This window comes from Hevea brasiliensis, chromosome 14, assembly GCF_030052815.1.
Source record: "Hevea brasiliensis isolate MT/VB/25A 57/8 chromosome 14, ASM3005281v1, whole genome shotgun sequence".
In the NCBI taxonomy this organism is placed as follows: Eukaryota; Viridiplantae; Streptophyta; class Magnoliopsida; order Malpighiales; family Euphorbiaceae; genus Hevea; species Hevea brasiliensis.
The window spans coordinates 15,551,071-15,566,961 of NC_079506.1; the positions used below are offsets into that span (position 1 = coordinate 15,551,071).

A 15,891-nucleotide genomic window follows, 5' to 3' on the forward strand; every position below is an offset into this window, starting at 1 on the left:
TTGTTAGCTTCTCTTTCACTTAGGGCTTATTTAGTTTAATTATTGTATGTAGTTAATAACTAATAGCTGATACTGATGGCTATGCACTAACAATAACTTATTTATATCAAATGTTTATTGAAATCATATTTATTTATGGTTGTAATATGTAAAATCACTAATAAAAGTATATATTATATAATTTATTTTATTTATTAAATAAATATAAAATTATAAATTTATTATATTATATCATTAATTTTATTATTAAAATAAATATATAATTATTAATTTAATATCTTATATTATTTATTATATTATTAAAATAAATATATAATTATTGATTTATTATATTATTAAAATAAGAAAATAACTAAATAATTTAAAAATTGTAGTTATAAAATAATAAAGTAACTATTATTATTATTAATAAAAAAATTTTTATAATTTTAAATTTTTTGATATAAAAAAAATAATTATATAATTTATGTTATTAATAAAAAATATTTTAATAAAGTTATAATATATTAATTAAGGCGATGAGATATACAAATAAAAAGGATAAAAGCAAATAGTGTTAATAACATTAAATTTATCAGTTTTGTCTACTACCTAACTCTATTATTTTAATTTAAATTTATCACATACTTTCATTCACCTATTTGAATCTCTATACCCAAAAAATGAATCAAACGCCTACTTACACTACAGCAGAAAAATCAAAGCTTATATAGAATCAAAGATTAGGGTGAAAAATTCTTATTCAAATCAAAATCTGTTATTTGATTTAACTGTTTAACACAATTAATAACTGATAACAATTATTATTTGCTAATAGCCATATAATATCTGTTGCTAATAAACATAATTGTTGTTGATTATATATCCTAAACGTTTAATAAAATTATATCCAGTTATTATTATATATAAAATGACTAATAAAAATATATTACACAACATACTAAGATTATAATTATTTTTTAAGTATATATAAAAACAACATTATAATTATTATATTTTATAATATTTTATATTTATTTATTATTTATTATAATTTTAAATAATTTACTGGTATAAAAAAATTATTTTAAAGACAAGTTTTATAATTAATAAATTTTTTAAAAGAATAATATAATTTAAATAAAAAAATAAAATAAAATCATCTAGCATCAGATGAGAAACGGTTTAAAATAAATTTACTTTAATTTACCTATTTAGATGTATATTAACAGATAGCTACATTAAAAATGTGAACCAAACATTAGTCTCAATTACAAAAATTGCAGTCTGATTCTACCATCCATATGAATTAAGCAGTACCAACCACTTGTGTAGTAAATCAGCCTTTTCTCTCAAATGGAAAAAGCAACATTTGCATTTTTCAACTCTTTAACAATAGCAATGATAAGAGACAGCATTTGATCCTATACATTAAAAAATCCAAGGCCTGCATTTGCATTTGCATGACAAGAAATGGTCATGTAATCCTTATGAGCTTCTTCAACCAAAAATTTACCATTCTTAATCCCTCCCATTATACACCTGTAACTGGGGCTATAGTCTCTCCAGTTTCTTTTCCTCCCAGAGGACCTTGTACAGCACAAGATCAAAGCATCAATATTTCTCGTTCCCTCACTACCACCACTCCGTATCAAAATCAACATGCCCATCACTCATTACGGATGGAATAGTACTTGCCCCAGAGTGCAGGAGATTTTGAAATTTCATTCGTAAGGCTTTTGAATTTATGGCTGCAATCGCTTCCACTGCGAAATATGAAATAATGATCAAGCACTGGCACATAGGAACAAGACTTCTCTAACACAGATTTTAATTCTATATGGCATTCTAACAAATAGTTGATTTTTGACTTATTTAAAGTCCAATCTACAATTTATTAACAATATTCCACAAACTCTGTTACTCAACCATACCCCCAATGCATCTGTTCCAACCATCAGAGAAACAATGTATGGAATTAAAATCAGATATTCCACACCCAAGTATGTCAATTTAATTCAACATTTGCACAATAAGAACGGTAAACTGAAAAATTGAATTCACAGAGAACAAAAGCCAAACCTTATGCGATTCAAGGTAGCAATTGCTCGAAGAGCACTGCGAATCATGTCTTCATTACGATCTACTTCTTGCTTGACAGCATCTTGCTTTGGCTTAAAATTGATGGTTTTTTGGAGTGGATCAACCAAAGAGTCCAGAACTGAAAGTTATAAGGAGATCAGAAAAAATGTTAAAACACATGTGAGTCTCAGTACTCAGCAGACTTGAAGTTGATTAACTGACTAACCTGCCAAAACAGCAGAAGGACATTTATCTGCAAGTTTGGAGAGGATAAGATGGCAAGGCATTTTAACATCATAATGATCTGGAACATCACAAAATACCAAGTCAGTCAGGTGATGAAATCAATGAGAAATGAAAAATACATTTTTTCTTTTCAATCTTCACAATATTAGCTATCACAAATCTAATTGTGTGTTCAATAGTAACACTAAATCAAACAAAACATCAGAATGAAGCAAAACCAAATAAAGGATCCTCTTTAATATTAGAATTTATTTGGAGATAAATATTGCTCTTAAAGAAGAATTAGATTAGTTCGTGTATGAAGATCATTACAATAGTGGGAAAAAAGAAAAATATTTAGTAAGTGCCCACAGTCAGTAGATAGGATAAATCCAAGGGTTTATTTTGCTAGTGAAAAACCCCCAAATGCAATTGAAATGAAGAAAACCAACTTCACACTCTCCACATAAAACCAAATCAAATGGCAAAATGAATTAATTGAAAGGATGAGGGATCATCAGGAGGGTCATATTTAATGCTTACCATCAAGACCAGATTTGAGGTATGGAACAATGAAAGATGATGGATTTACTTGATCAAGACAACTATCCAACAATGTGTCTACACATTCAAAAGCTGCTTTCCTCAACTCAAGTCCATCATCCACAACATGCTTGAAAGGCCCAAGATCAACAGTTCGTATCAATTCCTTCTGCACCGAGCAAAGAATTTAAATCAACAAACTGATAAGATCTATTAATTAATATAGCCAGCAAAATCAACAACTTAATGACAAATAACATATTAATGCAATTCAGTTTGCATGTCAAAAAAATGACAAATAAAAGAAAATATTGTAAAAACCAATGAATATAGTCTCTGCCAAACTCCAATAGAACTACTCATTGATGTGAACAGTTTCATTATTTATTAGGGTAGATAACAAAGATAACAGTCAAAGCATGTACACTCATCAATGTAGTCAATTCAAGAGTGTAATAACAGAAAAGGTAAATCAAACCCTCTAGATCCTGCAATGGAAAGTTATTAGGTGTTGTCCTACAAAATAAAGATCCAAGTAGCATCCACACGAAATGAAAGTCTGAACAACTGATGTAGCAGGAAATTCCATCACTTCAAAACTTCAATAATTGCAGCAACAAATAATACGATAAAATAAATATAACTTAGCAATTGACAATCCTTACAACCCGGTTATGCTAATACACTTTTCCTTGACCCTCATGCCCTTTATTGATAGTTGCACAAACATCTCCCAAGTTTTATTTACCATTCATTTTCTATTTACTGATTGCTTTCCCTTCCATTTTCATTATTATTTAAATTGTTTCAGGAATTGAACCAACAATAGTAAACCTTCAATAACAATAATTAATTGGCGTTTGCAAGATGGTAAACTGCAGTTTCAAGCAACTTGGACTCCTAAAGCTGAACTATAGTCAAAACTTCTGAGAACTAAAATAAATTATGCCCTCATCAACCATTCTAGTTTTCTCCTCAACATGGCACTCTGCTAATGTACACCGAAGTTTTTCTCTATCATATGTTTCCTAGTCTATAAGCTGAGTACAAAGCAACCTTCTGCAGTGAAACCATATAAGCAAAGGATGCTGTCGGTATGGGAACACACTCTAACAAAGAATCCATATTACTGACCATTTCAGTACAGACACACATAAACCAAAATTTTTATTTTTTCAAAAAGAACCAATTACAATGCTATTCACACCAATAAACAAAACAGCAGCTCCAAGATAACAAATAATCAGTAGCACAAGTAAAAACATGATAAACAAATATGATTGCTTTCACATTGTTAAGTTCATAGTGTGTGTTATACCTCTCAGCACCATGCTAAACCACTTGAAAGTAATGGAGTGAAGAAAAGCTAAGATGCTAAACCATTTCAAACACAGGACAAGATAAATCAAGTAATATACTATCATTCAAACTACATTTAGATAGTCATAACCAGCATATGCAAAGTACATCATAGGCAGAAGAAAATGTTCTTTTCAGGTTACCTTGACAACTGTTTGATCATAGAGAAGTGGCAATAATTCTGGAAGAAGTCCCTTAATAAGATTAGGCTTATTGTGAGCAAATGTACTTAAGGCTAACACAGCTGCACGCCTAACATGCTGCACACCATATAGAAAAATAGCTTTTAGGTTGAAGATCCAATCAACCCTCCACAAAGCACACCCTTTCTGAATCTCAGACTTACCCGGTCATGATCCTTGATGAGCATGAGAAAAGATGAAATCTCAGGGTATATGATTTCATCGATCTTCTCTGGCCTCTCAACTATCGAATATTTTACAGCAATGACCACTGTTGCTCTGGTGAATGCAGCTGCACTAGTTGTTCTCACCTATAGTCATGACACAAGAGAAACACCACACCCTATTAACTGTAGATAATAAGGATTACAAGTTTGTTGAAATTCAAGGAGTTGACTTTTTCATGGTCAAAAACCTTAAGCGCAGGAACAAGTTTTGCAGGTTCTATAAGTGCAATTTTACCCAGGCACTCAGCTACAACATTTCTTACACCCTCTTCCTCGCTCTCACAGTGATTGAATAGCAATTTAAGTATCTTCTGAACACTGGAATCCTGGAACTCTGCTTTATCTACAGATTGCCTTACTATAACCTGCATCGTGGAGGAAGTTAGAAATTAAAAGCAGTAGATAATAAAACACTAATATCAACTCCAACATGTTTCCTAAATCAGAAAACCCACCTCTTTCAGAGAATGAAGCAGGAGATACTGTTTCTTCTGGTGATTATCAATCTGGTCCAAGATAAAAGGCAGATACTTGGACAGATTACCAACAGCAATATTGCCAAGAGCATAAGAAGCAGCAGACTTTATCTCTTCAAATGGAGATTGAAAGGACTCGATAATGATAGTTTCTATATGCACATGCAAACTTAGATCCTTCCTTCTCCCAATCTCCCCAAGGCATAGCAAGGCAAGGTGCTGTTTAGCCTACAGAATTAAGATGGAAAACAGGCACTTTGAGCTCAAATTTAGAAAAATAACATTAGCAAATAGAAAAAAGTTAGCCATTATGGTAAAGAGAGCATTACAATGGCCTGTTTGCAAAACATACTAGAGAAACTAACTTACTGAATTGGTACTACTGTCATCCTTAAGAATCTCAGTCAGCATTTTAACTGTAGATGAACATTTCTGGTCACCTGCAGCAAGGCAGAGAACAGCCACACATTGGGCTATTGAATATAAGGCCTGTTTTGCAACACCACCTGACTGGGGAGATGGCTTAGCACTTGAAAGAAGTGAGTCCAGTAAAATTTCAAAACTTGTATTTGCAGAATAGACTAGTGCAGCAAAAAAGTTTTGCAAAGCCTGCAGTATCAAACCAAGGAATTTAGAACCGACTTTAATCCTAGAACAGAATATAATTATTCATAGCAGAAGAGGATGTACCAAAAGGGCTTGACCCTGTAGCAACGAGCTTTTGATTAATGTTAGTGCCTGGGGAAGAACTTTATTTCTAACCGCCAAACCAACAATTGGGCTTGACCTCCTGTCAGCCATCAAAGTGCAACAGAGTTCCAGAGCCAGAGCTGTCATGTGCAAGTCTGAATCACTGAAACACAGGCCCAAAAGAGGTTTAGCGTTCAGGATTGCCTAAACAATTACTAACCATACACATCAAAAGCTTATCAAAAGAATGAAGTCAAAAACAAAGGAACCTTATCAGAGTTGAAAGTTCAACAATAATAACTTCATACGCAGATGAACCAATCTGATCACCATAAGCCACAATCAAGGAATTTAGTGTTCCCAGTGTTGCCTGCCTTAGAGCCCGATTGGCCTATTTAAAACAAACCATTAGAGCTCAGAAACCGTACATGTATAATTTGGGCACACTTTATGTACAAATCATCAATTTAATAGCAAGTAAAGAAACTCCATACTTTCCGTAGGAATGCTGTTAACTCTGCAATTACGTGCTCCAAAACGCAACATAGATCAATCTGAAGAGGAGATGCAGCAATGACAGCAAAAGCCTGGATACAGAAGGTCAGAAGCTCAAGGTTTCAAGTACCCACAAAAACTATCATTTGACCAAGCAATAAAATACATTAAAAAAGTGGAATAATTTCAAATGAGACTGCTTGGGTAAGTGACATCAACTCAACTCAACTCAACTCAACTAAGCCTTTATCCCAAAAATTTGGGGTCGGCTATATGGATTCGCTTTCTCCACTCTAAACGATTTTGAGTTAAATCCTCAGAAATGTATAATGCTTCTAGGTCATATTGTACTACTCTCCTCCAAGTCAATTTAGGTCTACCCTTTTGTTTCTTTCTATCCTCTAACCTAATGTGCTCTACTTATCCTCTAACCTAATGTGCTCTACTTATCTAACTGGAGCCTCCGTATGTCTACGCTTCACATGACCAAACCACCTCAATCTCCCTTCTCTCAACTTATCTTCAATTGGCACCACTCCTACCTTTTCTCTAATACTCTCATTACGGACTTTATCTAGTCTAGTATGGCCACTCATCCACCTTAACATTCTCATCTCTGCAACTCTTATCTTAGACGCATACGACTCTTTCAGTGCCCAACACTCACTACCATATAACATAGCCGGTCGTATGGCTGTACGGTAAAATTTTCCTTTCAACTTATTGGGAATCTTACGATCACCTAAAACTCCCATGGCACGTCTCCACTTCAACCATCCGGCTTTAATCCTATGACTAACATCCTCCTCACATCCCCCATCTACTTGAAGGACTGAGCCTAGATATTTAAAGTGATTACTTTGGGACAGTACCACTCCATTCAAACTAACTCCTTCCCTATCACCAGTTTGGCCTTCACTGAACTTGCAATGCATGTATTCTGTTTTCGTTCTACTTAACTTAAAACCCTTTGACTCTAGAGCACTTCTCCAAAGCTCTAGCTTTCTATTGACTCCTTCTCGTGTTTCATCTATCAGAACAATATCATCCGCAAACATCATGCACCAAGGAATACTCTCTTGTATATGTTTCGTCAATTCATCTAAAACTAATGTAAAAAGGTAAGGGCTTATGGCTGATCCTTGGTGTAATCCAATTGAGATCGGAAAATCTCTTGTATCCCCTCCCACCATGCGTACAATAGTAGTTGCTCCTTCATACATATCTTTCAACACTTGTGTGTATCTAATAGACACCCTCTTTTGTTCTAACACATTCCATAAGACATCTCTTGGAACACTATCATAAGCCTTCTCCAAATCAATAAAAACCATGTGCAGATCTTTCTTCACATCTCTATATTTCTCCATCAAGCTTCTAATGAGAAAAATCGCTTCCATAGTTGAACGACCGGGCATGAAATCAAATTGATTGAGAGAGATAGAAGTATCATGACATCATTACAATTAAAAAGAAGAAGAAAAGGAAAAAGTACAGGAAAATTGACCTTTACTGCTGTAAGTCGTGTTATTTCATTCCCCATCCGGTCAACAAGTACAGGAAGGCATGCAGGTAACTCTGCTCTGAGATTGTCACCAAATGTTGAAATGATGAGTCCCATGCAAGAAATTGCACATTCCTTAACTTCCTGGAGAACAAGAAAGATCAACATATCAAAAGCAGGGGCCAAGGACTTTTAGCAAGTAAAAAGTAGAAAACCGATAATAACACTAACCTGGTCTTGGTCTTGGTTTGTCAAACGTGACATTACGGCATTATATATTGGATGAACATAAGGTTTGAAGTCAAAACCCAAGTCCTGCAACAGAACACCCTTTCATGTTATCAGAATTAATAAAACAAGAGTACTGAACAAGAGGCTGCACAATAATCTAACCTGAATATTTGGACGTGCAACACGAACAAGTTCCCCACATACTCTTAATGCCTCTGCTGTTACTTTGTAGTACCGCTCATCAACAGCTGATAAAACAGGACTAGAAAGAGCCTACAAGAACAGAATTTGCAAATGCCATCAATCCCACCCCATCATTACTTACGAAAATTACTTGTGCATAAATAATCAGGGAAACCATATGAGAAGAGGTATCAATTCTATAGGACTTAAGATTTGCATACAAATTGTTCAAACTACAAACAAACTCCTAGGAGAAGAGAGAGCAAAATGTAAAACTCTAAGTGCCCTTCTCTACACCTTCCCCCACCATAAAATAGGAAAGGGGAAAAGCCTAAAAGTTGGAAACATCCAAACTTCAGTTGCCCCATCAACATCATACTCTTTCATATTTATCATAGGGGAAAAACAGAAGAGACAAAAATGAAACTCTTGATTGTAGCTTTTGTATTTGAGCCCAGAACAAAAGTAAAAATTTGTTGTTCACAACCACCCATCTCAACTCGCCAAATCTATAATAACTAACAAGACTATTATGAACAAGAATACTAACAACATCTAAACATCATTTTAGACAATAGAATGGCTCAAAATAAATAAGAAACATTGTTATACCCAGCAATGGATTCTGTTTAAACCTTAACAAATGCATAACCCAAAAGTTCAAGCCATCAGCTTATAAAATACCAGAGTAGAAGCAAGAATACAAATATTCACACTCCTGAAAGGTCCAACCCAAGTTTATGGACTACCTTTTGCATTTCTGCCTTTGCATTATGAAACAAATGGATATTGAAAAAAGCTTCAAAACAAACAGCTGAACATGTTAAAGCAATCATTTTACTAAATTCAGCAGCAAAGCAATGAGGTTTTGCTTAAGACTAATCCTTGTTAATCCTAGTAGAAAGGGTTCGTTTAACCCAAACAAGAAAAATCAAGATACCTAGACAAGATAAAGATGCCAAAAAAATTTCTATTACCTTGATATGAGGGTGGAAAACAGGAGGAGAATGTGAAGCCAATACCAATTTCGTAAATATGAGAGCTTCAATCTTCAAATTTGAGGTTGAAGATTTGTCCTGGACAAGGTCACAAAGAAAAAATAGGAAACAGGAAAGACGGCAACTATAGTGCCATGGACAACAAATTATGATAAAAGTTCAGCTCAAAGCAATTTTTCTTACATTTAATGCCTTTTCAATCCCTGGAATGAGTGATCCAATATGTTCTGCTAGGCAGTCTGGCAAGACAACCACAAGTTCTTTCAGAACAGAAAATGCACCAACCTGTAGGCACATGAGATGTTGTCAATTGTAGTCTTCAACTATAATAAGCTTATGGCCATGAATCCATAGCGGATATCATCAATCCTACCTTTGTCTTGATAGATTTCTCTCGAAGCTGCCTATTTATAGATTTAACAATCTTTGGCACTTCCTGCTTCAGTAGCCATCTTGGGCTGCATAACAGTACCATCAATATGTATTCACCAGAATAACACTCCTAAAGCAATAAACTAAGTATAGAGAAAATAACTATTTAGCACCTATATACAAGTGTAGAAATTTGTGTGAACCCAAACCCATTTATAATATTTCGCCAACTCATCGCAAAAATTTTGACAAGTTCCTAACACCTATTAATTTAGATCAGAAAAGAGACCATTTGAACTAATATGAAATTGCAAATGAGAATCTGAAGAAGGCCTACTGCAGAGCACCAGATTCTCCCTATCAGTGGTTGCTCTCTAAGCCCTCAAACTTTATTTAAAAGTGACCTTTATATTTTCAGAAGTTCTAATAAATATTCAAAATGGTTTTGAAATCAAAGAAATAATACGACGGACAAATGCAGAACAAGTAAACAACACAAAACAGCAACCTTAAACGCTTAAAAAGGTCAGTGTGTGACATTAAAACATAAAGTAAACTTAAGGTCAAAATGGAAACATATAAACAAAAGTAGAAAGATATCAGAAACTTACCTTGATCCATTTATGTCAATCTGCCCTTTTGTAACATTTCCAGTTTGACGCAATAGCTCAATGAATGTATTGAATACATCCACCTGCATAACAGCATAATCAGATGATCAACCCAAATAAAAAAGTAATTACACATCAACAATTACTTGCTCCAGACATACCTTGACATTTTCTTCCCTCTCTTTGAATCTGTCAATCAGTTTAGGACAGGCCTGCAGGAAAAGAAACTGAATGTTCAAAAACATTAAGGGGTTTCATAATCAAAAAAGAAAACCATGTATCAGACATATCACAACATAACTGCAGGAAGATACCACATTTCAGAAGTTATAAACATTTAAGTCACCAATGTACAAGATTAAATTCGGTTTCAAACATAGCAAATCAAACAGAAGTCCAACTAGTCCACCATACAGTATGGCATATAAAAATTAAAGATCAATTCATTAATTGCAAGGAAATAAGTTCATTTGTTTTACATAATAAAATGAATCACAAGTTAACGCGGCTATACCTCCTCATACAACTTTGAAAGCAGTTCAGGACGAGATACGATTAATGCTGCCAAGCATTTAGCTGCTGCTCTTCGAACTTTCCAGCTAACATCCTCATCATCCGTATATTCATTTGCACTCTCACTGCAAACAAGAAAGGACAAGCAATAAGTAACAAGTTTACCAAGCACATTAATTGTGCATCAGCTGACATGAATTATTGAAGACATACTCATCTTCCTCCTCTTCATGACTCTCTTCATCGGTATCCTCTTCCATGTTATCAGTGAAGTTTGGATCATAACTTAGGTATTCTAGAGTAAGATGAAGAATTACATCACAATAAGAAGAGATGTCCCTGGGGCACCTGAGCAGAAAACTTTCTAGAGCCTACAGCCAAACTTTAGTATTTGAGAGCATAGTCATGACACAAGCAAACAAGGCATATTATCAAAATAAATTATGGGAAAAAGTAGGGTGGGGGAATATACAGCACCTGCAAGCTATATTCACGAAGCTCCTCATCATTCTCTGATGCACTAGTGCAATAATTAATCAAAACTGGCACAGTATCTCCAAGATGAGGTCCAAACCGGTATCCCACAGCACGGCTAGAACACCACACCATCACAGTTTGTAAGCACAAAAATACTTTACTTTGAACTTTGAAGAATGAGTGGATAATGGTTCTGATTCTTGAAACCCAAAAAGTAAAGCTCTATATTTCACTTTTCACTGTATTCTAAATCCATCACTTACAGCCCCAACAACATGCATACGCATTAGCATCTCAAAACCAACATTCAACTTAAGATTACATATCCAACTTTTTCATATTCTAGCTCCATTTATCACACTAAATTATACAAAATTTAACTAATTCCATTTTAGTTTCTGTAGTTTCTTCATAACATAATCACATGAAAAGGAAAAAAAGGGCAAATTATAAACAAACACATTCAATGTAGCTTACCTTAAAGCACCAATCAATTGAATATTTGTACGGGTCATTTCAGGCTTTACACCCTTACTTCTCAAGTTCCGAACAACTTCAACTGTTGCCTTCGCCAACAAATCATCTGACAAGCTTGAAGCAAGAGATGCTGAAAACAAGACAAAATATGTTATGCCATATCCAAAGAGTCCACTCTTGTCAATAGCTAATTTATTTTCCAGTATAATTTGCAACCTAAAACTGCCATCCCAAATAAAAGGTTCATCATAATTGCAAATCTCAAATAATCAAGGGCATAATCCATTTCCTAAAACCAACAGAAAGGAATCTGCTTTTCTTGTTCATGTATAGAGAGTATATCATAATGAAGGATCAAAATTGCAAAAACTATCACCAACTTGTCAATGATATTGTCAAGTCTTTGAAACAGCATTCTAACCAACAGCTAACGTAAAATTACATGCATCCTTCCAACCCTTATATTTATTTTACAAAACTTAAAAAACAAAGTAAAAAGGAGATAGCAGAGTAAAAGGCACAAATCGCATAGTTTGGCCTTATGGACTGATAAGTGGGAACTAGTGAAACTTCCATCTGGTCTTCAAAAAAGTTGGTTCCAAATTCAGACCTTGTTGTTTAAACACAGGGAAACAAGCATGGCAACTGTGAATTCACAACATTGATGAAAATGCCTTCAGAAAACCTTAATGAAAATTAATACAAATTTACTTGATCTTACCAAGACAAGAAACAGTCTTCTTTCTTACAGTGGCTTGATTGGAATTCAATTGGGATAAAAGAGCATCTAAAAGCAACTCATGGTCAGTTGCCATCAAATTTCCAAATTTATGGAGGACATCACATAAAATATCAAGACATTCACATTTTATCTCTGTGCTCATCCCCTGAAGCAGAAAAGAATAAGAAAATAATTAAAGCAGAAGCTTCAAAAGGATGAAGTATTGAGACATCCTTTTAGAAACTCACCGGACTTTTTATTCCTTTTATCAGCTGTGGAGGTAAAGACACAAGAATGGATTGAGCAAGAGATTGCATTGTGACTTCAGATACAATTGTCTTCAAAGCTATGCTTGCAATGTCACGGTGTTGATCCTTGCCATTGAGCAATTTATCACATAATCTATTAGTCATCTCCACAACTCGAGCCTCACTGACTTTCTTCACCAATCGAGCAAGACTGCAATACCACATTGCAAATTATGAAAGAAGCCTTGCAACAAGACCAGTCTTCAGCATCTCTTTGTCTCAATTTTACACTTTTACTATTATTTACATTTGAATATAAAATATGGAAAAGGGACACCTGCAGCTGTCATCACTTTGGAAGAAATGAAGTACATTTAGAAACTACAAAAATTATGGAATGCAATTCAATTCATTTCCAATTACCTGAGTTCACACTTTTGGAAACTTTGTAAGTGATAGAATTCAACTCTTAAGGACCAATTGTGGCTCCTTGTATGAATTACAAACCACATTCAAAATGGTATATTTTGCAAAAATTCAATTCATTTAATCGGGCCTACTGCAGGAAACCTGAGACACCTTATTTAAAGTAAATTTGTTTATTTACAAATGAAGGTAAAGTAGAACTGTGCATAACTTAATTTCACTTTTCAATTATTACATACAGTGGAACTCAAATGAATTCTGTCACTCTTCAAAACTTATTCCAGATATATGAATTCTATTATAAAATCATCTGAACTGAATTATAAAATTATAGTTAAATTGAAATACAATAATTGGGGAAAAGGTCACCCCAAATCCCCTCAACCCCCATGCAATTCTTCTGTAAACTATGTTCAAGAAACAGTTAATGAAATTTTACTTACAGCTTTTAGATTTTGAAATACATAAAATTGCATATTTCAAACACTAAAGTTAAAACATACATCAATAAGCAGGTTCTTTGCACAATGTATGCAGCCTACACAAGATATCTACAACAGAAAAGGGGAAAATGATTTAGAGAAATATAATATGAGAAAAATTCCAGGAGATATCCAATGGATTCATCATCTATAAATAAAAGAAAATTTTGACATCTTTGCACAAACACATAGACAGTTGTACGATTGGTCAATATAAATCAGTAATTTACAGACATTAAGTCCAAGCCACAACATCTTCAAAATCTAATAACCATATAGAAAGAAATACCACTTCACAGCCAATCCAGAAACATCGCCAGCAACATCATCAAGTTGCTGCAGAACAATAGTTGACAACTTTATCTCCAAATCAGCATCAGCTTTGAATGTCTCCTTGTTTAACTCACTAAGCAAGTCAGACGTTGCCATATATCTGTAATCTTTATCCTTACCCGTCATCTGCAAATAAAGCCAAAAAAATAAATAAATAAAATAGCTAGAACACCTAATATTCATATAAATGTCACCCTGAACATACTAAAGAGGGCATTCCGGTGCCTAGGCTCCCTGCTTTGCAAGGATAGAGGGTTGATTGTCCATCATACACAGCCCTACCCCAGTTTTTTTTTTTTTTCACACATAGGCTGTTTTCATGATTCATAATATTGACCTTCAGGCCACAAAAAGAAGCAATCTTAAACTTGCCCCACAGCTTGCTCACCAGCAAACATACTAAAATATATCATTATACAATAACCTGAGCATCTAGCATAGAAATGTATACACGCGCGCGCGCGCGCGCACACACACACACACACTAGATCATACCTTTTCTAGAATTCCAGTGATTTGCAAATTCGCCATCTCTAGGCAACTATGTAAACAATATTCTGTGCACTCAAGATCACCTTCTGTCAATGCTCTGTTACATCACAACCTAAAGAGAGAACAAAATCTCAGAATAATGCTGTTGCACAACCCTATATATAGTTGAATGTAAAACCAAAAATGAAAAGCAAAAATTATTTGAAAAAGAAAACTCAAATCAACACCTTTTGAGGTTGGTACTTGGTACACCCAATGGACCCAACATGCAAGTAAAAAAAAAACATGCAAGCGCATGGGCATGCACACAAAGTGGGGGCACAAACAAACATAAAGAATTATAAAAATGAATTAACAGAACCAATAATTTATAAAATGAATTATAACCACATAGTCGCTACATCAGTATCATAAATATCAAATAAAAAACCCAGGTCAAACAATTAAACATCTGATTTTTCTCTAAGTTTAGACACCCAACATATAAATTTCGCATTGCTTTCCCTTGTTTTCTTCCAATAAAACTACACAATCACAAATACATTGTGCAAGACACAGATAGCATCTAAAGAATCCAAGTGACAATACTAAAAGTAACACTTACACCACTAAAAAAAAATAGGTAAAGCCATATACTAATTACATAAGCGTAGACAACTAAACACGCAACAAAATCTTAAAAAAAAACTGATTAAATAAGCGAAACCCTAATAGTCATCCCCCAATCAAAAGAACAAGAAAGTATCACGGAAATGATAGAATAGAAAACCCTAGAAACAGATAGTGGAGTGCTCGCAAAATGGAATAGCAATCAGATAATCAACAAAACAGCAATGAAATAATAGCAGAAAGCGAGATGAAACTATTCAACTATTTTTCCCCCATTGTGCATTGAACGATGAAGCAGCTAGCAAAAGGGAGAGAGAGAGAGAAGAGAGAACGTACCGAGAGAAAGAGAGATAAAGTAGTTGATGGATTGAATTTGCTGCAGAAAAAGGAAATTGATCTGTGTATTCTAGTCTATTTTCTGCTTTTGTTGCTTTTCTTTCCTGTCTTCCTTTCTCCTCCTTTTTCATCACCGAGTGTGAGTAGACCCGGCCATATTCGGTTCAAAACCGAAATTTACCGAAATTGGGCTGATTCAACAGAAAACCGAAATTAATTAAAAGGTAAATTACAAAAAAATCCCTAAAATTTAACAAAACTTACAAATTAGTATTTAATGTAAGTTTGATTTGATCATTAAATTTTTTTTATTAACAGTAACAAATAAGAAGTCTAAATTATTAATGAAAATTAAATTTGAAGAGCAAATCGTTACTAAACTTACATTAGGGATTAATTTGTGATTTTTATTAATTTTAGAAACTTAATTATAATTTCTGTTAATTAAAATGAGTTTAAAACTAAATTGAGATTTGAGATGGTTATATTTTGATTTAAAATTAAATTTAAAGAAAATTAAAATATATATATATATATATATATATTTTTTTTTTTTTTTTTCAGGGAAAATAGCATATTAGCATATTCATTAAACCAAATCATGAGATAATACACCAAAT

General features: G+C 33.7%; 1 protein-coding gene across 2 annotated transcripts; it reads right to left on the minus strand.

Moving 5' to 3' along the window:
* Nucleotides 1-1,163: 1,163 nt before the first annotated feature.
* On the minus strand, nt 1,164-15,433 carry LOC110634725 (cullin-associated NEDD8-dissociated protein 1). Of its 2 annotated transcripts, XM_058133712.1 has the most exons (29): nt 15,272-15,433; nt 14,330-14,438; nt 13,791-13,960; nt 12,594-12,804; nt 12,346-12,511; nt 11,625-11,754; nt 11,148-11,262; nt 10,884-11,041; nt 10,672-10,795; nt 10,319-10,369; nt 10,158-10,240; nt 9,548-9,632; nt 9,358-9,459; nt 9,154-9,252; nt 8,156-8,266; nt 7,994-8,077; nt 7,766-7,906; nt 6,258-6,350; nt 6,033-6,154; nt 5,764-5,926; nt 5,443-5,682; nt 5,053-5,301; nt 4,786-4,962; nt 4,535-4,681; nt 4,332-4,448; nt 2,830-2,998; nt 2,288-2,365; nt 2,062-2,200; nt 1,164-1,745 (listed from the first exon to the last, which is right to left on the minus strand). In XM_058133712.1, the coding sequence occupies exons 2-29, from the start codon at nt 14,363-14,365 to the stop codon at nt 1,649-1,651; spliced, it is 3,657 nt and encodes a 1,218-aa protein (XP_057989695.1). In that variant the 5' UTR covers nt 14,366-14,438; nt 15,272-15,433; the 3' UTR covers nt 1,164-1,648. The 2 variants fall into 2 exon arrangements, with proteins under 2 accessions (XP_057989695.1, XP_057989696.1); XM_058133713.1 differs by lacking the exons at nt 14,330-14,438; nt 15,272-15,433 and adding an exon at nt 13,523-13,570 and having other exon boundaries at nt 13,791-13,919.
* Nucleotides 15,434-15,891: the final 458 nt, after the last annotated feature.

Bases quoted from the DNA above. Each gene is read 5' to 3' on its own strand.
- LOC110634725 (XM_058133712.1), bottom strand. From the start codon at position 14,365: ATGGCGAATTTGCAAATCACTGGAATTCTAGAAAAG. The intron at 10,796-10,883 runs GTATGTCTTCAA...TCTTGTTTGCAG, and splicing joins CATGAAGAGGAGGAAGATGA to TGAGAGTGCAAATGAATATA. The intron at 10,370-10,671 runs GTATAGCCGCGT...CTTTTCCTGCAG, and splicing joins TTTCAAAGTTGTATGAGGAG to GCCTGTCCTAAACTGATTGA.